This window comes from Scardinius erythrophthalmus (assembly GCF_964197995.2).
Source record: "Scardinius erythrophthalmus genome assembly, chromosome: 7".
Taxonomy (NCBI): Eukaryota; Metazoa; Chordata; class Actinopteri; order Cypriniformes; family Leuciscidae; genus Scardinius; species Scardinius erythrophthalmus.
The window spans coordinates 24,319,717-24,345,458 of NC_138227.1; the positions used below are offsets into that span (position 1 = coordinate 24,319,717).

Consider the following 25,742-nt stretch of genomic DNA (forward strand, 5'->3'; position numbering starts at 1 on the left):
CGATGTTAAATGTAATATAGTAGGCCTAGTCTAAATCTCAAAATGAATATTAATTTTGACAATGTATAGGCTACTATATTATTGTGATCCAAAAATTTTGCGCATTAAAAATAATTGATTTTGTTTTTTTATTTATTTGTATTATTTATTTAGAGAAAAACTAAAGAACTTGTATATCAGTCATTTATTGGATATCGGTCCTAACATAAAAATCATTATTGGCTTATTAGTCAAAATTGTAATTTCTGTGTAGCCTACTGTATACTTATCTTCATCCTGAATTGGGTTTCTTAAATAAAGTCTATACAAAACCGGTCTGCCCAATATAATTTTCTTTCTGGCAACTATAGATGCCTGAAATCAATCATGAACATGTAGCAATAGTCTGTGAAGAATTATCTTCATACCTAAAACGGTCTGGAGTTAATTGGTTCATATAAACACAAATATTTGAGTGTTAAAGCACATTATAAGTGACTGCTCTTAATTAGATGGGGTGGGAAACATTTTGAAAACAAATACAAAGAAAACATGCCTTTATTTAGGCTATTAATCCAATTTACTATAAAGGAGAGAAAAAACATGCTCTGAAAATTTACAGGCATTTCAAAGGCTGCAGGAAATTCCTCACAGTGCAAATTAAAACCTCCTTACACTAACTTCATGGGCCAACAATATGAGAATTAAAACGTCACAATCAATCTGATTTAAAGGCATATTGAAAAATGGATACGCTTCAAAGTGTCAATTACAGAAAGATGTCAGTCTTTAAATAAAGATTCGTCTAATCATTATACACATATGTCGAGCAAACTCCTCTAACCAATCAGAAACATCAAAACGCAGCAGGTGACTGAACGCGGAAGCGCAAGTGTAGTGGACGCGCTTCAATCTATGCTAGATAAACTTCGTTATTCGATCACGCAACAGACACGCACAAGTCGAGCAGCAGCTCAGCTGTCAGAGAGCTGAAGCTGTTCAATCAACAAACCCGGAATTAACGCGAAACACACATTAAACTCCATATTTCACGTCATTTATCACATCTCCTGGTGAGTTACCAAATGGAAATGCTTGGTTAAATGCCTTGAATGTTACCAGTGAGAGGCAGAGGTTTATGAGGGCTTTATGAAAGGGTGTTAGCCAGTAACACTCTTATTATGTTGGATTCTGTGACTTTAATACTTAATAAGTTACTCGTATTTCAAGATTCGCTCGATAAACTACCAGCTCTTCTTTAATTGTGAATGTCACTTCGCAATGTTAAGCAGGTGTTTTGTTTGTAAATCCTCATATGACACGGTCATGGTCTGTGTAAGCTGGTTCAGTGCTAATAATAAGCCGGGAACGATGTGTCAGAAAAAGGTTGTTTGACTTAATTTCTTTGAATACGCATAATAATTGAATTTAACGTATGTTGATAAGTTCTTCCTTTAGAAAAGTACTAACTTGGTTCAATTATAACATATTAAAATACATGGAGTTGACAGCATTTCTGACTTTTACTTTCAGTTATGGAGCAAGCAAAACAAGAGGCATTTGATCAAGCCAGGCTGCAAGTGATCAAAGATGGGTACGAGAAGGCATTTGAGTGCATCAATAAAGGCCTGACCGAGGATGAGGCGGGCCACAACGCAGAGGCACTAAAACAGTACCGGCAAGGACGGCAGCACCTCCTCAGGGCTCTTAGTGTGCCTTCGCAGGGTGTAGAGTGCGTGGGTTCCTCCTGGGAAGCGGCTAGGCAGATGCAGCACAAGATGCAGGAGACCCTGAACAACATCACCACCCGTCTAGCCATGCTGGGGACCACGCCAGACCCCAACGGAGTCTCAGATAGCAGCGCAGCCCCTCAGAAACTCTACCCTGAAGTCCCGAAGGTCAAGCCGGAGAGGCCAACTCCACCGCAGATGCTCCCTTCCAACGTTGCAGGGGCTTCAGGTGGGCCTGTTCCAGTCTCCCCAACTATACAACCCAATATGTTAAGCGACCAGCCCCCTGCATACACCCCTCAGGCTGCTGACGGACACCTGACCCTTTCCTACGGCACCGACTCTGGCGAGCTCTCCTTGGTTGGCGATGAGTTCTACAGCCAAACGTCTAATTCCACGCCCTCTCTTCAGAGTCTGGGGGAGGATGGGGAGGAACTCTTTTTCCTTCCTCAAGGAGTGCAGATCTTCTTCGTTACCCCTGAGGGACAAGTGAGCGCTCCCTCTTACCCAGGGTACCTACGCATCGTAAAATTCACCAATGAGTGCTCAGAGAGGATTCCAAACAGGCCACCTGCCTTCCTACAGGTAAGAAATCACAAGTTCTGTTATTTAATTCCTCTTCATATGCCTGAAAAAGAGAATCTCACAAAGAAATGTGCAGACATGTTTTTTCCCAATGGGGAATATTATATATATGTGTGTGTGTTTGCGGAAAGAAAATGAAGCCTGTTTTAGGAACATTCATTCAAAACATTTTTCATTCAGTCATTTAATTTTTTTCATTTTCATTATTTTTATGACAATTACTTGCATATCCTCCCCAAATTCTCATTACTTTAAAACAGGGGTTTTCTACTGGTTCTGTGCCAGGGACCACCATTCTGACTAACAAAATCGGCAGACCACTATTGTGTGTGTGTGTGTAGTGTGTGGATTCCTTTATCAGATAGCACAGAGGAAATGGCATTTAAAAAAAAAGAGTTTGTCATGTCATTTTGCTGTGTACTGAACCTATTCACTGCTCCATCAGCGTTTCATGCCAAATCGCTATATTTCCTTGTTTAAAATGTACAGCAAGATGCAGTTTCTTTCAAAAAGCGCGATAAGCGCTGAACCTATTTTTAGCCTAAACGCGATATATCCTCTCGACTAATCAGAATTCTCTCTCTCTCTCTCTCTCTCTCTCTCTCTCTCTCTCTCTCTCTCTCTCTCTCTCTCTCTCTCTCTCTCTCTCTCTCTCTCTCTCAAATCACTCGCACGTATCGCGCCAGACGCTCAATTCGCCTTGGTCCGCGACGCGCAACGCCTCATTCGCAGGACCTCCACAGGCGCGTAAACACGTCTTTATATTGACTTGACATGACAATCGCTCTATTCGCGTTTGGTGTGAACGCCACTCACTCAATCACACAAGGTCATGTCGTGATTTGTTTTATGTAAGCGGACAATGGTTCTACTTTTTATGGGTTCGACACTTTACTGAATGCCAATGTATTTATTACTGACTGACTTGGCTTTTTTTTTCTTTTTTTTAAGAAAAAAATGATTTTAATAGTGAAATTACGTAGGGTGGAATGCATGTCACGGACCACATGCAATGCCGCCGCGGACCACCAGGGGGCCGCGGACCACCGGTTGAAAACCCCTGCTTTAAAACACAAAAATGCTACATGAATCTAAGCTATATAATCCCCAAAATAAAATAAAAACAACGACTGCCTCATGGATGATTGCTACATAAACTAAAATGAAACTACAACATAAGGCCTGGCCTGGTCCTGGTCCTCTCTCGTCTTCCACTGTCATCACTCCTCTTTTAATCCTTCTGGAGCTCCTCCATGGGAATTGAGACCGGTGTGGGGCGCAGGTGGCGCCCCCGGCCTTATTCCGTTCCCATGGCTCTCGGCCCCGCCCTGCTTGCCACATAGAATTTCTTATTTTTTGTCTTTTCATTTTGTGGGTTAAATGTGACCCAGACACATTTAAGGCAAGTTTTGTGATATTCTGCCAAAAACTGTTGCTGTGTGCTCTTTTCACCCATAGAGACTAGTAGATTTATTAAATTCCAGGGATTTGGACATAGCCTAATGGTTCAAGGAGGCTTGTTTCAAGCTTTAACCTACTTTCACAACATTTTGTTCTGGCTCTAAAACTTGCTTCACTTTTGAGATGGTGTTGTTTTAAATCAGTGATCTCAAACTCAAATTGGCTGGGGGCCACTGCTGTGAACGAAAGCTTATAGGAGGGCCATTTTAACATTCAAGCACAACAAGAACGCGCAATATTTTTCTGGAAATTTACTTCACTTGCTGAAATGTTAGCTCTCATTTACCTCAGATTATGTAACTAACATATTTGTGTCATACTTAACAAAAAATGTAAACATCAGTATATTAAACAAAATTATATTATATATTGTTAAATATATAACAGTTAGTGCAACCTTTTTTCCCTTACTTAACTTTAGTTAAATAACTTGTCAAAACTTTGCACTGAACAACATTGCAGTGAACTCATGCAATCCCTGAATACATTTGCACACTATTCTATTTCTTGCCAGACACCTGGCAGCGCTTCTGCTCACACAACTGAGCCACGTTTGCACTGATGGAGGTCACAGTTGAAACCCTGAGTACAGCTTCAAGATGGGCATCACTAAGCCTGGACCTGTACTTGCATTTATTGAAGTTCATAGTTGAGAACAATTTCTCACACAGGTATGTGCTTCCAAAAAGGCACATTACCCGACTGAACACTTTGGACAGCTCTGGGTAGCATGGAGGTAACTCTCTCAAAAACTGTCCAGTCTTGTCTGCTTTTCCCTGTGCCTCTCTGAATTTAGTTTTTAGCTCACTGTTGCACTGCAAGTCAATAAGTTCCATTTGCAACACACTTGGGACACTCTCCACGTCAGTTGAGAAGGGATCTGCGAACAGCTGGAAAGTGTCACGGTGTGACTTGAAGTCAGCAAAACGCTGATCAAATTCCTCCAGTAGGTTGTTAATAGCAGAAGCGTATTCATCACCACTGAATGCTGTGCCCTCCTCCACAAGAGATCTGCATGTAGTGAAATGGCTGAGGTTTTTTGCAGAAAGCTGAGTTTTCCACAATCTCAGCTTTGTGGAGAAAGCTTTCACACTTTCATATGCTGCTGTGATGAGCTGACCAGGACCCTGGAGCTTCAAGTTAAGGATGTTCAGCTCCTGTGTTATGTCCACTAAAAATGCAAGGTCCATGACCCATTTAGGATCATCAAATTCAGGAACATCCATTCTGCCATCTTCCATGAATATCTTCACCTCTGCTCTTAAGTCAAAAAATCTCTTCAGGACATTCCCCCTGCTGAGCCAGCGCACCTCAGTAAAGTAAAGTACATCGCCATATGTTGACTCAATTTCTTCTAAAAAGGCCCGAAACTGGCGGTGCTGTAAACTTCTCGACCTGATGTAATTGACACATTTCAGGACAACAGACATGACATGTTCATATTTCAGGCATTTGCTGCACAGAGCCTGTTGGTGTATAATGCAGTGCAGAACAACTGCTGGATCTGCATTTTCCTCTTCTAACTTTCTTTGTACCAGCGCTACCAGTCCGTTTTTTTTGCCTGTCATAGATGGGGCGCCATCAGTGGTAATGCCCACCAGTCTGTTCCACGGCAATCCAGCGCGCTCAATCGCGTCGCACAGCTGCTGAAATATATCGTTGGCTGTAGTACGGCCATGCATTGGACACAAACTTAACAACTCCTCCGTCACTTCAAATTGTTCATTAATACCCCTGATGAAAATAGCTAGCTGCGCAATGTCTGTTTTGTCTGTGCTTTCGTCGAGCGCCAAAGAGTACGCAGTGAAAACTCTAGCTTTGCCGCGCAATTGATCATAAATGTCACTCGACAACTCGCTAATCCGCTCGGCCACTGTGTTTGCAGATAGAGAGAGATTGTTGAACAAGCCCTTCTTTTCTGGACATAGAATCTCAGCGACTTTTAACATACAATCCTTCATAAACTGCCCTTCAGTGAATGGCTTTCCTGCTTTCGCGATCAACTCACTCACCACATAACTTGCTTCAACTGCAGCATCAGCATCCTTTTTGGCTTTGTGGAAAAGGCTTTGCTGGGACGTTAGCTCTCTCTTCAATTTCATGGCTGTCTTTTCTCTCTCGTCTGCCTGGTACTTCTCATACTGTTCTCCATGTTTAGTTGTGTAATGACGCTTGAGATTATACTCCTTTAGGACTGCGACTTTTTCTTTGCATATCAGACAGGTAGCATTTCCATTAAACTCCACAAAAAAATACTGCAATGTCCATCTTTCTTGAAACTGTCTGTGTTCATCATCCACTTTCCTTTTCGGTTTAGAAAGAGACATATTTTCAGTTTCTATAGCAGCCAAACAAATAAACTCCTAGGACCAAAATCAGCTCTCTTATCAAATATGCCGGGTTTGCGCGGGTTTTTTTTTTTTTAAATTACGCATTCACGTTTTTTTTTTATTTTTTTTTTTTTTTTTTATTGAATCGTGTTCTTGTTTCAATTTAATATGAAGTGGTATTTTAAATTGGCATGAACCAAAAAATATATATATTTTTAATTGTTTTGCGGGCCGGATTATGTTATATTTTTTACATCAGTTGCGGGCCGGAGGGAGGGGGAGGGGGGGCCGTAAATGGCCCGCGGGCCGGCAGTTTGAGACCCCTGTTTTAAATAAAGGCTGACCTCATCTGTTGTTTCTTAATGGTGTCATGTGAGTGTATGCTCACTGCAAATATCCAATAAGCTTTCACTGAGTGACATCATCCTGGGACAGCCCCAGTTATCTGGTGGAGCGGTGTTACAGAATGAGCTTTATGACTTGATAGTATTTTCTTTTTAAATGAGAGACAATATAAACAACACAATATGAGACAATAGTTTTCACTTGAACCCTGCTGTTGTTTGTGATAACGGTTGATAATGTGCCTAATGTAAATTCGCAATTCACAACATTAGGTAATTTTATGGAAATCAGAAAACTGAGTATCAATATGTAAGCCTTGTATGACTTTTGGACCCTATCATGGCCCAAAGACTCTAACGTCCTAAAGTAAACTGTATCATCTCTCCACATGGACATTGAGGTCATAGATTAGCTTTGTCATGAAGCTGAATAAAGAACCTCCAGTTGCTGCGCTTCAGGCTTTGACGGTAATCCAATTTAATGCTAGCTGTCATGAGGTCAAGATGAATGCATCTAATGCAGAGCTGTCCACTGTCTCAATTGAAGGAAATCCAGACCTGAACTTTAGATTCTGATCCTCCCTAGAAATACAAGGGGCAATTTCTATTTAATAACTAGATAGCAAGTTAACCCATTACATATCTAAAGAAACGATATTGTCAGTCAGCAGCTGGATGTGAAGCAATTTAAAATTCAAAGCTTTCTTTTTTTAAATCTCGTAGCTTTACAATAGTCTGCAATATCAGGTCACTACAGGTCTCACAAACCAAGACAGGACTTTAAAAGCGCTACTTTAAAAGAATATTAATTTAAATGAATATATTAAATCATAAAAGTGATTCCCATGCTTTTGATAAAGATTTAGATTTTTATCGTTTGGTCTGTAAAGTAAGGCTTTTAAAATCACTATATTAAGGCAATATACATTAGTTTAAAGGAATATATTAAAATAAGACACGTGATTTGTATATTTTTGATAAATCATTGATATGAATTATTCAGTACAAATTTTTATGATTTGATCTGTCTACTATAAATCATTCTTTTGAGGTGGGACGATATATCTGGTAATGAGCATGTCCCAATAAGAAGGACATGTTCTTGAGTCAACATTGTCATGCTCATCAACTTTTTATTGCCCGCATATTTGGATGGCTTTTGGGTAAGGGCCAACATTATGACACATTCATATCAGCCAATAGCTGCCCTCTGATTGTATGGGTAGTTTAAAAGTTAAAACTGTCCTACTTGAGTAATTCACACTTATTTTTATTTCTAATTTCAGGTTTGTGACTGGCTTTACCCATTGATGGCCTCTGACTCCCCAGTCCTGCTGTGCAACACTGGGGTCTACATGTTCCCTGACATGATGGCTCCCAACCCGGGCTCGTATGTTGGGGTGGTCCTTTCTTCCGAGCTTCCCCAGAAGGAACGTGAACTATTCCAGAATGTACTTTCTCAGTTGACTGACCTGCGTGTCCAGGTGAGCTGTCCCTGTGCCCCCTCAGGTCCCACCTCAGAAACACAGGGGTCAGCTGTGGCTTCAGAGCAGGTGTGGTTGCTCAACATCGTCTCAAACCTTGTGTTTGTCACTGACTCAATCTCTGCTGCTTTGAATATTAATTCCAGTATCTCACTTATTGCTACCCCTCTTTGGTATTTTTTGAGTTTTTCTTTTTCCCCCCTTCAGAACAGACTAGAATCAAGAATTTTACACTGTGGTAACATTTTTATGTATTTTAGATGCATAATATTCACACATTTTAAGTGCATGAATTATGTGCATGTGTTTGGAATGACCTTTAAATCAGATTTTTGCATGTTACTTGCATTGGGCACATATCATTGCACCTGCCTGCCTCATTAACCCTTTACTATCTTTACAGATTTCAGGTGTATTTGAGAGTTTAAAAGATGTATATAAGGTACTAAAGCATTGCAGGACCACTGAATGACAAGTGCATTTGGGTTGTGTATATTTATGCTACAAATAACAAGGGTGAGATAAGTTCTATAAGACAGGGTGATCTTTAAGTATCACATTGGAGTGCTTGACTTAAAAGTGCACTAACTAAAAAGTTTTACAATCAACGTACCTTTGTCAAATATGTTTAAAATGTACCCCTTACATAAGAGAAAGACTCCAGGCATATTAATGGCCAGTACTAAGATGGATGGATGGATTGATAGATTGATTTCCTAAAGTTAAATATTTAATAATTGTAATAATATTTTGCCCCGTTGTGATCAGATCACCCAGAATTACATTATTACTAGATATAAAAAATACTTTTAAGTTGTTTGATGTGCTGAATGGATCTATCTTTTATAATTCAATGCACTTGACAGTTCATGTGGTCCTTACAATGCTTCTTTGCTTACTGCTGCTTGCACTGTCTGTAACAGAGATATTCAAGACTGTTCTTACACCTTTGGCGTTGGGTATTATGTTCATTATTCATGAAATAGTGAGCGGGCTTGGCTTGCGCTTTTTAGCTGGCACACTCCCCTGCGGTTCCATGGATTGACAGCATACATGAGAAGGAGAATGAATTCGCTGTAATGCTCTTAGCAAACCAAGAACACCTTTGTTTCCCTTCTTACCACAGGATAGTTGTCAACGAGAGCGCAGCCAAGTGTAACAGTAGCTCACCCGCATCATTATTCTTTGTCTTTTAAATTCAGTTGCTTTATAATGAGTCATAATCCTATTCTTGTGGTTATGTGAGTCAGAAAAAAACATCATAATGCTTTTAGAAGTCATTTCGCAGAGCAGCTGCTGCTGAGTTTGGAACCAAGTGCCGCTGTTCCCTGTAAAGGAGGGGGTGACGACGACAAACACCCCCATTGTTGTGGAAATAACAGGTTGTTGTAGCAGACCATGCTGACTCACTGGCTCAAGTGTTTAGAGACAACAAAGGGTTTTTTTGGGGCAAACAGGGAAAAGTCTGGAAGCATTCCCTCCTTGTGTAATTCACAATACTGGCTTATGTCCATATAGTTATCCTACAAGTCACCATTTGCTTTTAGTGATTGCTTGAGCCTGCTTCTGCACTCTTTATGATGCTCTGTTTGAACTGTTGCCCGCTATCCTGTGTCTCCAAGGCATCAGATGGCGCAACTGATACCATTAACCTGGGTCAGAAGGTGCCGATGGGCCCTCCTGCAGCTGAAGCAGCACCCTCTGCTGCTGAGGAGGACAAGGTTCTTCCTGAATGGAGCGAGAAGGTGGCTCAAGGGATCCTGACTGGTAAGCTGGGTGATCTCCCTAAATAAGGCTTGAATAAAAAGAATGAATGAAACATATTTAACATGTTTGGGGATGTTAATGAAATATCTTATGCTCACCAAAGCTGCGTTTTATTTTGATCTAAAATACAGTATAATACAGTAATTTTGTGAAATATTATTATTATTATTATTATTATTATTATTAGAAATAATAATATTTCTATTCTAATATATTAAGTAATTAAATGCAAGTATTTTATTAGGAACAAGTAATTTATTTATGTGATGTAAAGCTGAATTTTCAGCATCACATGATCCCTCAGAAATCATTCTAATATAATGATTTGATGGTCATGAAGCATTTTTATTATTAATGTTAAAAAGTTGTGCCAATTTACATATTGTATGTGTGTGTGTGTGTGTGTATATATATATATATATATATATATAACATAATTGTATTATTAATAATAAATAATTATAATTATATATATATATATATTATATAATAATAATAATAACATAATTGTATTATTAATAATAAATAATAATAATAATATATATATATATATATATATATATATATATATATATATATATATATATATATATATATATATATATATATATATATATATATATATATATATATATATATATATATATATATATAAAATACAGGATTTATTTCAATATAGAAATATTTTGTAATATTATAAATATATTTATTGTATCCTTACGGAATAAAAGTATTTTATTTAAGAAATGTTTTGAACAGTAGAGTATATTCAAATAATTTTTTACAGTATTCTAATTCAACAGTAAAAAAATTGAACTTATATTTATAAATAGCTTATATAACTTATAACAATATATAACAAATAGACACATGTAAACAGAAGATATTTTAGGATCATCATTAAAAAATACATTGAGAAAACATAAATACTGTCATTGTTTATCACTTTGTGGATTTAGAAATCATAAACTTACCCCCGGTTTCACAGACAAGGCTTAAACCTAGTCCCAGACTAAAATGCATGTTTGAGATGTTTTAACTGAAATAAACGTGTACTGGCATATCTTAAAATATGTCACTGCCATTGTTTTGTCTCAAGATGCACACCAGTGTTTTTTCTAAGGCAAGTTTATAAAAGCTACTTAAATGTCCTAATTGAACTAAGGCCTAATCCTGGTTTATTCTAAGCTGTGTCTGTGAAACCGGGCCCTAGTGTTTTAAGCATTTAGGACAGTTTGTTAATTGTCCAACTATTTGTCTTGTGCTAGAAGAACCTAAACAGTGTTTACCACCAAAAATACTTAAAGAACGTCCTTAAAAAAATAAATGTCCGATAAAAGAGACAGGAAACATTTTGTAATGTACAGTATTTAAACAAGCAGCTTCTTGAAATATATCAACAGGGGCTTCATGGCTGAGCTGGGGGTTGGTGAAGGGGGCGGAGTACACAGGGAAAGCCATACATAAAGGTGCATCCAAACTACGAGACCACATCACTCCAGAGGACAAACCAGCCCAAGTCAGCCCCACGGTAACCAGAAGCCTCCATGTGGCCAAACAGGCCACAGGAGGAGCAGTAAAAGTCAGCCAGTTCCTTGGTAAGGAAGGCTTTATCAACTCACCGTTACTATCTTTGGAAATTCCTCATTTTGTTGATAATAGTGAATAAATATGAGATGCACTTCATTTACTGTGGATGATTTGAGCAAAAAACATGTTCTGCACTGTTCCAGTGGATGGACTGTGCACTGTTGCTGGATATGCTGGCCGAGAGCTGGCACCCCATGTGAAGAAACACGGAGGGAAGCTAATCCCAGAGTCTCTGAAGAAAGACAGGGATGGACGCTCCAATATTGACGGTGCCATGGTGGTTGCAGCAAGTGGAGTACAAGGTCTAGTGAATCATTCAACCCAGACATGATGCTCTTCTTTGCTGTTTTCGGTCACATACACTTACTTTACTCACTGCTTATTTAAGTTCTGTCAGACTCTTTCCTTCCAAAGCAACTACTATTACATTATTGTCTCTTATTGTCATTATTGATCTGTGAAGTGATTTGTCAAGTACTTTACAAAAGTTACCTTGGAGCAGAAAAAGCAAGCCAAGTGATTATTAGATTTTTTTAAATACCGACAGTCAATGATAGTCATTGAAATGATAAATACCAAGACTAAGTTTGCAACCATACATTTATTACAAAAGTTAAATGCTGTCAGTGCTACAGTAAATGTGCTTATTATCACATTACACTACCATTCAAAAGTTTTTTTTAATGTTTTTGAAAGAAGCCTTTATACTTTTGTCAGGATTTGCAACAATGTGGACGGGGTTGGAGGTCGCAGCAAAGAACATTGCAAAGAGCGTTGCTGCAGAGACGGTTACCACGGTAAAACATAAGTAAGTACAGTAACTCCACAAGGTTCTCAGATCATTTCACCTGCTCTTAGGTTGATCATACCAATGTTTTAACTTTCTGCATTTGCAGTTGCTCACCAGTAACTTTGATCAGAAAAATAAACTGCACTCACACTAGTTTCTTCCATGTATTTGTTTACAGATTTAGGGGTCTGGGGAACATTTCAGACACCCCAATTGAAAACAAGTAGAAACATTTTTCCCTGCACCCTGTAAAATGGCCTTTAATTAATGGTCAGGAGCATGGCTGAAGCTTATGGATGTGTCTGAATCAGTCAGCTCTTGCACGCAATGCTAATGATTTATTGGACATAATGATAACATCACGTCCGTTGGCATCCTGTGTTGCTTTGCACACTGATCCATAGTTAAGTGATGGAATGAATATCTGTTTCTAACAGCCAAACGCAATTAATCTCATTGCTTTATTTTTCTTAACTTTTGAACCTTTCAAGTATGACTTTCATTATGCTGTTGCATCAACAGAAGGTTTTACCGGGTTGTATCGGATGGCAAACATAATCACAATTCGACCAAGATGTACAGTATACAGTATACACACTACTGTTCGTAAGTTTATGGTCAGTGAGTTAAAAAAAAAAAAAAAATTAATACTTTGGAGCAAGGATGCATTAAATTGATATATTTGAAATAAATGCTCTTTTTGATCAAAGAATCCTGGGGGAAAAAGTATCACTTTTTTCACAAAAATATTAACTGTTTTCAACATTGATAATAATAAGAAATCTTTCTTAAGCACCACGTTTCTGAAGGATCATGTGACACTGAAGACTGATGGCAAAACTGAATTTTCAGCATCATTACTCCAAAGGAATCAATTACATTTTAAAAAGTTAACAGCAAAATTTGTAATAATATTTCACAATGTTACCACATGTAATTTTGTTCACCGCTTTGGTGAGCATACATAAAATCTTACTGACCTCAAACTTTTGAACAATGTGTAAATCCTCTTATACTGTGCTAATAAGTTTAAATACTGTACTACGGTTTAATCCTTTCAATAATTATCCAATATTTAAAAGTGGGAAATAATTGGTGATATAGCTCATATAAGATCACATTCTGTTTTTTTTTTTTTTTTTTTTACAACCATCCTTGTAAAAGGTTACTGTGCTTAAAATTACTGGCCATTTTCATTTCGACCATTGCACATTACAACATAATAAACATTTTTATGCCATCTGTAGGATTAATTTGACATTTTAAATCAGATAATTTTTCTCTTGAGAAATGACTGAATCCCTGCATGTATGTTTAACTGCTTTGCTCTGCATTGGGTACTCTCCTTCTCCTAAAGCTTATTTTTCAATCACCCCATGCTCTCTTTTACTTAATCTGGGTTGTCTATAATCAAGGTATGGGGCGGAAGCGGGCCAGGCCACAGACCATGCTGTCAACTCAGCCATCAATGTGGGCGTCACCGCTTTCAATATCGACAACCTGGGGATCAAGGCAATGGTCAAGAAGACCGGCAAAGAGACTGCCCATGCCATTCTGGCTGACTATAAAGTCAAAGAGCCAGACAGTCAAGTTGAGAAACACAAAGACCAAAAGTAGAGTTTTAGATTCAAACCTCTCGTTTCAGGTGTCCATTTTTAAGAGCAAACCAAAGGTCGTGCTTTCAAAAAAAGGTTGAAGAAGTGAATGGATCGTTGTCCGTGTGCTTTTGTCGTTATTTGTTTATGTGACTGACACTGATTTCCAAAGGCCTCACTACAGTAAATACACTTAACTGTGCTGTCATGTTTACTATTTTCACTGGTTAAATTGTAAATGCAAGTCAAAAATTCCCTTTACAAGTTAGGACTGACTGACTGACTGCCCTGCCTGATGGACAACAATACTCCTGACCATGCCTTACACTTCACCAGCAATGTAAACTCAACATATCACCAATGAACTCACAGATCCATTGTTTAGTTGGACGCCAGTAGTTTTGCGTGGTTTGTGTCTTATAAATGGACCCTTAAAACATAGTGCAAGCCAAAGGTGGAATTATGATTTTCCCATAGAGCCTTAACAAATATAATATTCTTATATTTAAAGAAGAAATCTATATCTAAGCTTTAATATATATGCTAAGAATGCTTTATGGTAGTTGTTTTTTATCCGCAGACCTGTTTGCTCTTGGTTCTTTCAGGGTTTTTTATGTTTTAAAATATTAAAAGCACTTTAACCCTTGCTAGGAACAGACACAAATATTTCTTGAGGATGATGGCTGCTAGGTATTCTTGTGGAAAATAAGTGCAATAAAAATATAATTGCACATGGCGTTGGATTAAGATATTGAGGTCAGATATTAGAAATCTGATTAATTAAAAGCCAGAGAAATCAGACTTTTTGGGAAATGTTTAAAATCTAGTATTAAAGTATATTTTTTAATAATATTTTAAGTTAAAGAGGCTTATATTTAATATAAACTGGAGTTCTCCCACTGTTGACCACTCATAAAACATCTCTATGCAGTTGTCGTTTTTTCTCATTAAAACAATGGCTGCACTTTTAACTTGACTATAGAAAAAAGATATAAATGTTACCTTGAACTGTAATGACATCTCACTGTAAGCATTAACAAACTTGTTAATTCTACGTGCATGTCTTTACAAAATATGTCTCATTTCGATGTACTGACACCATAAATAATGTGTAAGCATTATTTAAGTTTAACCACAAGTCTATATTTGCTCAGTGACAGAATCTAATAGCCTATGGTTATCTGACATAATAAATTAAACATTTAAAACATTGTTTTGTATGTACTCTAATTTAAATACAGTGTGATGTTAAAATTCTTTGTATTGGAATAATTGCTTTGAATGAATTGATTAATAGACCTAGCCAAGACACTAGATGAGGACAAACTATAGCTTGAGCAAAGTGCCCAGACACAGCAGCATTAAACTTTCTTTCATTGCATATAAACTGCACAAAATATTGTTTTTTATATGTATATTTTTTTTCTTTTGGCATCCCTGTTCACATCTAAACTGCATACATAATCTTGTATCCAGTGCTATCATTTATTGCTGCTTTTTTTCCAGATGAATTGAATTTTAAGTGAATACTGCCATCTAGTGTAGAAAAGTTGCAACTGTCCTTATTATGACTGATACAAGGTAGCTACATATGTAGCAAATTAACTTTCTCAACCCACATTTAGATAGAACTCCAGTAAAAGTCACGTGTAGGTTTTGACTTGACGTTAACTTCTACAGATATTTTAAATGTGGTTGTTTTTAGACATCTCATTACTATATTTTTTTTAATGTTGTGAATAACAGTTGATGTCCTGGAATAAAATGGAAATCAAGCAGTCTTAGTTTGAGGTGAATTTCATCCACTTTTAAAGAAACATATACAAAAATAAACTAATAATATTAGACTTAAATTAAAAAGTAGTAGGCTAGTGACACTTCTATATATCCTTAAATAATTATGCTACTAGTAATTTTATCACTTAGGCTATACAAATAGTAAAATGTTATTATTTATAATTTTCTATTAATATTTAAAATGTATGTTACATAATATATAATAATACATCTTTATAAAAAAAAAAAATTTACACTTAAATCTACAATTACAAAGTCATTGTATAAAATATATACTGTATAGCCTATAATATGGCTTATTTTTGGCATATTGGTCGTAAGTAATTCCAAAATAATCATTTCCTGCAGTAGGCTATAAATAAAAATAAAATAACAAATATGCAAACAACTAATATCCAAATCATGACCAGGCGTCTCTTGGTCGTAAACTACTGTTATGCAAAATAACTGGTTCTAGTGTAACGTTCATATACGGTTCTCAATTGGTGCAATAAATGATCTACCTTAAGCGTACAATAGTGGGCGTTCATATGTTCAAAGTTCATTTGCTATCATAGCTCATTTATTTAAATTTATAAGATCGTTTGAATAGAGCTTGTGCCATTGGAGTGTCTCTGCCGGACAGAAGCTGTGCTGAACAGTCTCCTCCCTGCCCACGAGGACCCGCATTTTAAACTGTCTAGGTAGGCAGCTCACTGGGGTTTGAGACACATCCCTGCTCGCTCGTATTCATTCATTGAGGGATTTCTTTTCTCCATGAATACGACAAAGACTGCCAGTCTCTCTGCGATGCATTAAATAAGAGCGAAAGGGGCAGAGAGACACCGGCTGCAGCCCATCCCATCACCAGCATCCTATTCCTCTGGAAGAGATGACAAGCCATTAGATGTGTGCTTTCATATCGACTGTGCTCATCGGATAGCTACTCGCGGACAAGTAAGATAAATATGCTTTTTTGTCTTTGAAGCAAGATGCACCATATCAGACATTGCACAAATAGATTTATTAGTGCATTAATATCGCTTTTTAATTGATGAATCGCGAATTCTTCATTGTGCTTACCCTTTGGGCGTGTTTAAATAACTTGAAATAGTATGAAATGTTAAAATATTGTGTTATATGATTTTAATACTTTAATGTTTATTGTTAAAAACACAAATAGAACATTTTTATAAATAATTGAATTTTATTTTTTCATTTTATTAAATTATAGGCCTATTTTAAATGTAAATTTCCAGCAGCTTATTTAGCATATATATAGCCTAAAATGCATTTTATTGTATTGACAGCATATGCAAAAAAAAAAAAAAAACGTTGTAATAAATGCAATTTTAATTTTAACACGACTCATCTACCCACAATTTTTCTATAGCCATTCATACTACAGTCCCGGGTGTTGACATGGAGCTGGAGCATTTCGACGAACGGGACAAAGCACAAAGATACAGCCGCGCGGGCTCACGGGCGAACGGCCTCCCGAGCCCCACGCACAGCGCCCACTGCAGCCTGTACCGAACCCGCACCTTACAGGCTCTGAGCTCCGAGAAGAAAGCCAAGAAAGTCCGCTTCTACCGCAATGGAGACCGGTACTTTAAAGGGATTGTGTACGCCATCTCCAACGACAGATTCAGGTCTTTCGACGCTCTGCTCGCAGACCTCACCCGCTCCCTATCAGATAATGTAAATCTGCCTCAGGGGGTCCGGACCATTTATGCCATTGACGGGTCGAAAATGACCAGCATGGAGCAGCTGGTGGAAGGTGAGACTGGGTGTCAGAGTAGCCTATGCAGGTTTAGGGACACCAGTATATTTTGCTTCTTGTTCATTTTGAGGCACATGGTGCTGTTCATCACGTGTGTCTTGATTTAGATTGTTTAGGTTATACATGCCTGTTCTCCATATGAGGACATCATGTTTAAGCTAATTTACTGTCACCTCCTTTTTGAACATAGATCTAAACTTAAATGGTTTGTAAGTCATGAACTATGGATCTCATCAGATTATTGCAGAAATGAAAGCAGCTTCTAAAAATGAAAGTGTAAAAAGGTATAAAGGTTTAAGCTTAGGCTAATCAAATGTACTGAACTAAACAAAATTTGACACAAAATATATATTTTACAGCATAATTTGGACTCTTAAATTGGTAAACTCTAACATGTCTAACAAAGGACTGTTTCCATAAAGCAATGTCCAATTTCAGTTTAAGATTTCCTATGATACCTTATTTATGATTATTACTAAAATATGTGTTAGGGGAAAAAGGCAATATAAAGTGATTCCAAGTGTCTCGCTATACCAGGATACTGACAGTTAACAGGCTAAGCTGGTTTTGGAACATGGTAGCTAGTCTAAAGTGGTCAATAGCTGTACAAAGACCATTTAAAGCTAGGATGAGCTGATGTATTGCTGGTCCTTGATGGTCTACAAGCTTGCATAAGGAAATTATCAGCTTGGGCCAGCTAATGGACATCTAGAAACCAGCTACTATCTTAAAACAAAACTTTCCAGTGGTGCATTATCATCTTTGTGATATCTAAAGCAATGAGGAAACTGAATTTTTTTAGTTTATGTCAGTTTTAATGAACTTAAACCTCATGCTCTGTTGTGAATGACAGTAATAATGTCTGTATACTATGAAATTAGTTATTTTAAAATTAATCTTTATTTTCCCTCAGTTCTTTTCATATGTTTCTCTAACCTAATCAAACCTCATAAAGCACATAATATATACAGTGTGTGCAACAATCAGATAATCTACTACTGAAAAGTCATTGTATTTACTTGTGTTTATATCCAGGGTCTCTGACTCCACAAACAGAGCATGGTTTGTAGTCCTGAACAAGGATCAAGCTTGTATTGTCTGTGAGCAGATACCAGAGTGCCCTGTGATTTAAAACGATAATCACTTTAAAACGCTCATCAATATTTAAAAGCTTCTGCATCTCCATACCACTCCCTTTCTCTCATTGTTGACCAATAAATCAAGCCTGAGAGCTGAAATCATTAAATATAAGTTGCTCCTTGAATTATGTGTTAGATGACTCTGATTTGATTATAGCAGAGGTATCGTTGGTGCTTTTCTATGTAGGCCACCCAACCATTAATTCATTCATTAATTCTACACCTGGCAGCACTGAGAATGAATGTAAATGAGGGAGTTGGAGGAGATTTCAGTTTCTCAAGGCACTTAACCTTCACTGTGTGACCTAAATTTTTTAGGAGCTTAAATGTCCATTGACTGTCTTAACTCACATGTATGAAATTTCTTCTGTGTGTCCTCGTGATACTAAACATAGGATAGCCTCGTTAAAGGCATAGTTTACCCAATAATAAAATGATGGGTTACACTTTATTTGAAGGTGATGTAGTTACATTGTACTTACTCAAATAAGTATGGACTATAATAATAATAAACTACATGTACTTACCATAGAGTTACTGTTAGGGTTTGGTTTAAGAATATGGTTAACCAAAGCAGAAGAAAGAAATACATACAAATGTGGTTCATACAAGTTTTCCGAAGCCAGACAAAAGCTTTTTATGATTAACAAACCAAGATACTCTTAAAAATAAAGGTTATTTATTGGTTTTTACAGTTTCATGAAGAACCTTTCCATCCATGGACCATTCCCTCACAATAAAGGTTATTTCTTTCTTCACACTAAGGTGGTTCTTTTAATAGTTCTTTTAAGAAATGTTCTCTGAAAGGTTCTTTGGGGAACCAAATATGGTTATTTTATGGCATCGCTGCGAAAACCACCTTTTGAAACCTTTATTTTAAAGGATGTTCGTAAGTTTTAATGAGAGAAGTATCAATGCCTGATTCGTGAATAAAAAAAAATCTGTGAATCTTGTTGAAGCGGTTCAGAAAACCAGTCTGAATGATTCATTTAGAAATCTGAATAGATTCTCATTGATTATTTGTGTTATTTTATTTTGTATCACAGGGGAGAGCTATGTGTGTGGATCAATTGAGCCTTACAAGAAGCTGGAATACACTAAGAATGTCAATCCCAACTGGTCGGTCAACGCCAAGACCGTTGGATCAGCACGAGCGCCCTCCTCTCTGGCCAGCGCCAAGGGTGGGTCCATAGAAATCAAGGATAACAAGGATTTCATCCGGCCCAAACTGGTGACCATAATCCGCAGCGGGGTGAAGCCTCGGAAAGCCGTGCGCATCCTTCTCAACAAGAAGACGGCCCACTCGTTTGAGCAGGTTCTCACAGATATCACAGATGCCATCAAACTGGACTCTGGAGTGGTCAAGAGGCTTTATACGGTGGATGGTAAACTGGTAGGTACAGTGGGCATGTCATTTAAGTAGATAATTCAGCTTTTGTATTGGATGCAGCAGTAATGATACTATTGTTTGGTTGAAAGTACTATTTGAATAGATCAGTGGATGCGCTATATAAGCAAAAGTCTTTATTTGTCAGAAGCCAGTGGATCAGGAGATGCTTGTGGTGCAGAAATTCAGCTTTAATTTAATTCACATCAGCTTGAAATAAAGCAAAGTTAGTCCCCTGAACTAAGGAGTTAGAACGTCCTGACCTAGTTATAACCTTGGTTACTCAAACAAGATGTTTTTTTTTAGTGTCCTGGTTTCTCTAAAGGTAAGATGCATCATCATCTCAAAGACGTCACTCTGTTCTACTCATAAACTGCCATTCGGGACAATTGGAAAGTGGTGTCCTTACTCTTTCCCTCTTCAGTGCCCTGCTTTTTTCTTTATTTATTTGGTGAAAACAGTTGCTAGAGCTCTCTATGTTTGTGTTAGTAAAAGTTGGTGGTTATGCGACCAATTTGTTATGTTAATTCTGGGATTACTTTCAAACGTTATTCCCTTTGGGACTTTTTTCAAACAAACATGAAGAACTGTAGATGAGATGCTCTCTGCTTTAGAGTGGGGTGTGGTGTGAAGAATACTTTTTTGTTGTTTTGGTTCAGTGTTATTTTAGGATTATCTAGATACCATTATAGTTATCATTAATGTTTTGAATTAGCTTTTATTGTTAGATTTTCCGTTTTTTTTTTTTTGTAGTTTTGTAGTTTTAGTAATTTTCTTGTTACTTTTTTTTTCTATTTAGCTTTAATTAAAGCTTGTTTCCACCATGGAATAAAAAAAAAGTAATTGCAACTTTTTCTCTTTTCTCTCTGAATTGCAAGTTTATATCTCAAATCTAAAAAAAATTGAAAATTTGAATTTATATCACACAATTCTCAGTTAGAATTAGAGGAAAAAAGACAGAATTGCAAGATATAAACTCGTAATTGCAAGAAATCAAGTCAGAATTTCGAGAGTTAAACTCGCAATTATGAGGAGAAAAAATAATTATGAAAAAAGTTGCAATTAGCTTTACTTTTATTACCTTTGCAAAAAGATTTTTATTCTGTGGCGAAAACAAGCATCTATAAATTGGAGCAACGTGTGATTGGTTAAATGTTTTACTTCTGGGCACAAGAGTCAAAGTTCTCTTCTGCACTTCACAAGCTCATATATTAAACCACTAAGCCACCATATTGTGGTGCTTTCAGTATTTGCTCATTTAATTGTTGCGGTTATCATGAATTTCCCTGAATCTTTTGTGTTTAATGTTGCTTGAATAAGAGCAAAAGAGATTTGAAAGGAAGAGGAAGGTAAATACTGTGGTGAAGAAGATGGAGGAAAAAGATCAGACAGAGCGAGGTTTGTTGGTGACCTTTCTGTGTCTCCACAGGAGCAAGTGACTGATGAAGTGACAAGCTGTCTCCTGAGGGCCTTAAACTCGTTGGCCTTCAGTGGCATTATATTTTCTTCTGTTTACACCCACCGCAGCAGATACAGAGACACTGTGCTGCACTAGCTCATCTCCAGTACAAACTTGCGCTGTCCTGTTAAATGGATTAATCACAATTAATCGCTTCTAACATAAAAGACATAATATATTATATATATATAATATTTTGTCTAAGATGCGATTAATCGCAATCAATCGATTTGACATCACTGACGCGCACACACACACACAGACATATATATATTCAAGTGATATATTACTTATATAGGCCATTCAAATACATATAATTTACTAAAACATCCAGAAATCACAATTTATGGTGGAATATTTTGCAAACAGTGTGGAAAATCCCCCAATTTCTCACATCCCCTCTCTGTAATTTTTCTCTGTTCGGTTTCTATGGCAATCTGGTTGCTGGGGGTGGTTGCTTAGGAACAGCCTCTGCGGCAGGAGGGGTGCAGTAGTGGTGATGTTACAGGCCTGGGTTGGGATGATGGATGCTCAGGATTGCAATGAAACGTGCATCTCTCACGAGGCATTGATTAGGCGAAGCATTAACTAGGTAAAATTGGCTTTAGAAGGCAATATAATATTTGTTTTATTTCTACATCATTCAATACATTTCATATTAGTGTTTAGAAGGGATTGCAGTTTGTAATTCATGGTGAATCAACTCAAGGAATACCGCCTTTAGATATTTCATGGAGCGGAAATTTAGAAGATTTCACCATCTAGTAACAGTTAGTGTGAAAGCACTTAGTGAGATGGGCATCTTATAAACAATACCTGAATAAAATGTGGCCTTTACTTGGCAATTACTTCCTGCCCTTATCTTCTGAGCGACTGATGCAAGCTTTGAAATGTGTTATTATTGGTTTGTTGATCTGTCGACAAGCATTTATCAGGAATGCTTCCTGATGAGCAACAAACTAGCACACTTTGCATTTGGTTTAATTGCTCCAGATGGCGATTTCTGATAAAAGTTGAATGCTCAGCCTGACAGAATCTATATGTGAACTAAAAGAAGATAGAATTTAATTAAAGTATATACTTATTTGATTATCTCTGTCCTTTTTATCCAAAGCAATTATGGTATGTGGAAATACAAAGCTGCAGGCTGATAGGTCCTTAACTCAATCTTCTTGCGATCACATCATTCTCTATAGGGCACAGCTGATTGGTTCCTGCTGTATCAGTAGCCAATGAGCTCGCTGCTCGACATTCAAAAACTTGGTTAGCATTTGCTATAGCAGTGCAGCGCTTTCCGAAACCCTCCTCCTTCCCCAGCTCCACCTGTATAGATCTGCTACAGGTAATTCATGTGTGTTATATTGTACAGCAGCAGCATGTCTGACTTGCAGCTCGTCGTGTATGTATTGGCAGTAGCAAGTCCCGTACTTGCTCTGCAGCAGCAGCAATAACCAACAGCAGCGGCAGCATAGCCGATCTATTCCTCCAAGACCAAACACATCAATATCACCATGCCAAACACTCTGAGAGTTGTCATGTCATGTTGTCATGTCACTCTGGGAGCTGGAAATGTATACAGGAAGAAGTGGAAAACCCGTAAATGAACATACAGAACTTTATATGACTACATCAAACTAATACAAATTGTATAATCATTATAACAACAAATATCATGTTCAGTCAGCTGGTCATTAATCTCCACTCTTTGTTGGGGTCCTAATCATACAACCTGCATGGGTTTTATTTTGCGATAATGACTCACTTACTTTTTCATTTTCCCTTACAGAGCAGACTTATGTTACCACTAATCTGCCAACAATAAAGAAACTTAAGTTTCTTTCATACTTAGCACAGTGAAGTGATCCTGGTTATAATCCACCATTCTTTTGAAGCCTTTTGTGGTGATGCCAGTGGCGTCTTTATATTATTCTTATCATGTGAGACAGCCCGAGGACAGACAGACAGGCATTTCCCCTTTAATACCCCCGCGTGGCATGTGTCTTCTGTCGTCTGTGCCATAAATATTAGCTTAAAGGCTGAGAGGGCTGTTTCATTCACGTATTAGCTTCCACACTGATGTGATTTCCACAGGCGGTCATGCTCAAAAGGGCTGAACAGTGGCTGTGTAGGATGAGAGGAATATTTTTTTCTGCTTGTGTCAGTTTCTGGCAGGGTTGAATGAAGCCTTTGCCTACAGGATGTCCCTCTCGTGAAAAGCACTGGGGCCACGTATTTGTCCCTGGCAGAGCTGTCAGTAGAATCAACATAGTGCCCTATGAAATCCCTTTTATTTGTTCCCAAATTCATTTTTTTTTCTGCTTGAATTTTTCTGGATTCTATAAAAAAAAATTCTGGTTATTTTTTTTGTTTTATGTATTCTGTACTCTGTTCTAATATTTACATAAAATTTTAGTAATCAAAAGCATGTCTTAAATAAATACAATTTTAATAATTTTATAAAAGTTTAAACATTTTTTTTAGGACTATTTGAAATCTGTTGAATTTTTTTCCCAAATTCAGTTAATTTTTTTTTCTGGTTCATTTTTTTCTGGATTCCATTTTTCAGGTTTAGTTCAATTTAAATATTTAAAAAGCAAGACTAGCCAAAAAAATAATAATAATAATTAATTAATTAATAAAGCTTTATTATTAATATGAAATGTGTTGTGAATATTTATTATCAAAAATTGTGGTAATTAAATCATGGAATAAAACATTTATTAACAATTTAATTATTGTATTAATTAAATGAAAATGTAAAAATTCCTTTTATCATAATTTTTTTGGGCAATTTTCAAAATAATACGTTACATTTAGGGTGATGAGAAATAATTATGAAAAGTGGCTTCTTGGTTTGGTTATCATAAAGGCTAGAACAGATTTCACTCAGTCTTAAATATAAATAATAAATATGGGTCCTCTTTTTTGTACATTAATTATTCATTTATACCCTCCTTGGTTATATATATGAAAATAAATGATAATGCATTTTAGTTTTTAGAGCACTAAACTAACAGCAAACTAAAAATATATTACTTTTTTTAGCACTTCAAAGAGCCATAAAAAAAACAAAAAAAACAACGAGAACCAGTATCTATAATGAAATATATAAATACTAATAATATAAATCTACCAGCAGGATTTAACTTTAACAGCTGAACCCAGCTGTTGGTTTTGAACACTATCATAATGTGGATCGGATCAGGTCTGTAAGCCATGTGAATGTACAGTCATTCCTGAGAGTACGCTGACTCCATTTTAAACCAGTGTGTGTGTGTGTGTGTGTGTGTGTAACGGGGCCACATGTTACTGCAACACGCTGACTTGCATTTATGGAGCGAGTCATTACTCATCATCTGCCACTGCTGGACTTATGTAATGCACCTCAATAGTTCAGTTTATTTTTAAAAGGTCACCTCTTGCCATCACTGTGTGGACATGAAGAGTCCTTTCAGACCAAACGGTGCTGTCATTTCAAATTATAAGCACATAAATATGACTGACAACATACATGGGTCAACATCAAGAATCGGTTTTGTTTTCAATTTCCTTTGTTCAAAGGTCTTATTCACAGGGTTTCCACACCTTTTGCCCATTGCATTTCCACCTTCAGTGAACTGTTCCTTAAAAAAACTTTTTTTTTTCTTTGTGTGAAGAGGTGTAAAGGTTCTCCCAGGAACCCAAAATGGTTCTTCTATGGCTTTCCTGTGAAAACCCCCTTTTGGGACCTTTATTAATAAGAGTATAGGCCACGCATCAAGCTGTTATGTTGCAAAGTGGTATTATTGTCCTAACAGCAACAAAAAAAGAAACCCTCTGTAGTCTGTAAGGAAGCACCACAAGTGCCACCTTCAGGATTGTAAACTTTTCTAAGATTCGAGATTCCTTATCTTCTGATTGGCTGAGAGAACACCGTCATGCTGAAGCAGTGCATGCAATGTTAACTCTAATGGTGCATTCCCACCCCATAAACTTCTCAATAATAAATGAAAACTCTCCAGGATGCTATTACCCAACACAGGAAGTATTTTCTGATGGTGTTGATGAGACATCATTTGTGAATGGCCTTTTATCAATGCACACTGCACCCCTCATAAATAAATGTAGTCACTCATTGATATTTTATAGTAACATTGGTTTTAGAGTCTCATTAGGAATGTACAATTTTGATATTGAATAAACTTCCCCTCCACAGTCATGCCCTGGCGTTTTTAGCCTGTGTTTAAGAGACTCTGAACGGCATGGGTGAGCACAGGCTGTCTGCGTTTCCCGATGAAAGCTTCCGAGTGTTAACAGCGGGAGTGTGTCCAGATCGATGCTCTGTGGGGTTTTTGCTGGGACACGTGGCGGCCTGCACTGCTGCTGCTGTGTCACCGGGTCCATGCCGAGAGCAAATCAATACTCTCCCAGCTGCACCATCTTACTGTGTTTGGCTTGGCTTTTGTGTTCACTTTTTATTTTGTGTTTTCTCGTTCAGATCTATGGCAGGGAAATGATCCATATTGTAGTGGCTCGCTGTAGGAAATCCAATTTTATTTTTTTT

General features: G+C 37.2%; 2 protein-coding genes across 8 annotated transcripts in view; both read left to right on the top strand.

The window, feature by feature from the left end:
- Positions 1 to 851: 851 nt before the first annotated feature.
- On the top strand, positions 852 to 14,865 carry spartb (spartin b). Of its 5 annotated transcripts, none has more exons than XM_081371053.1 (8): positions 852 to 1,052; positions 1,513 to 2,294; positions 7,716 to 7,982; positions 9,536 to 9,680; positions 11,084 to 11,278; positions 11,414 to 11,572; positions 11,988 to 12,078; positions 13,476 to 14,865. In XM_081371053.1, exons 2-8 carry the CDS (start codon positions 1,515 to 1,517, stop codon positions 13,675 to 13,677), a joined length of 1,839 nt encoding a protein of 612 aa, XP_081227179.1. In that variant the 5' UTR covers positions 852 to 1,052; positions 1,513 to 1,514; the 3' UTR covers positions 13,678 to 14,865. The 5 variants fall into 5 exon arrangements, with proteins under 5 accessions (XP_081227179.1, XP_081227181.1, XP_081227180.1 ...); XM_081371055.1 differs by having other exon boundaries at positions 865 to 1,052; positions 7,716 to 7,913; XM_081371054.1 differs by having other exon boundaries at positions 900 to 1,052; positions 11,988 to 12,067.
- A 1,988-nt stretch (positions 14,866 to 16,853) lies between these two features.
- Positions 16,854 to 25,742, top strand: part of dclk1b (doublecortin-like kinase 1b) — a gene marked incomplete at both ends in the record, with an annotated part of 37,382 nt that continues 28,493 nt past the window's right edge. For all 3 annotated transcript variants that reach the window (XM_081371700.1, XM_081371701.1, XM_081371702.1), the window contains 2 exons: positions 16,854 to 17,211; positions 19,400 to 19,746. In XM_081371700.1, coding sequence (XP_081227826.1) covers positions 16,854 to 17,211; positions 19,400 to 19,746 — 705 coding nt within the window. The remainder of the gene's footprint in view (positions 17,212 to 19,399; positions 19,747 to 25,742) is intronic.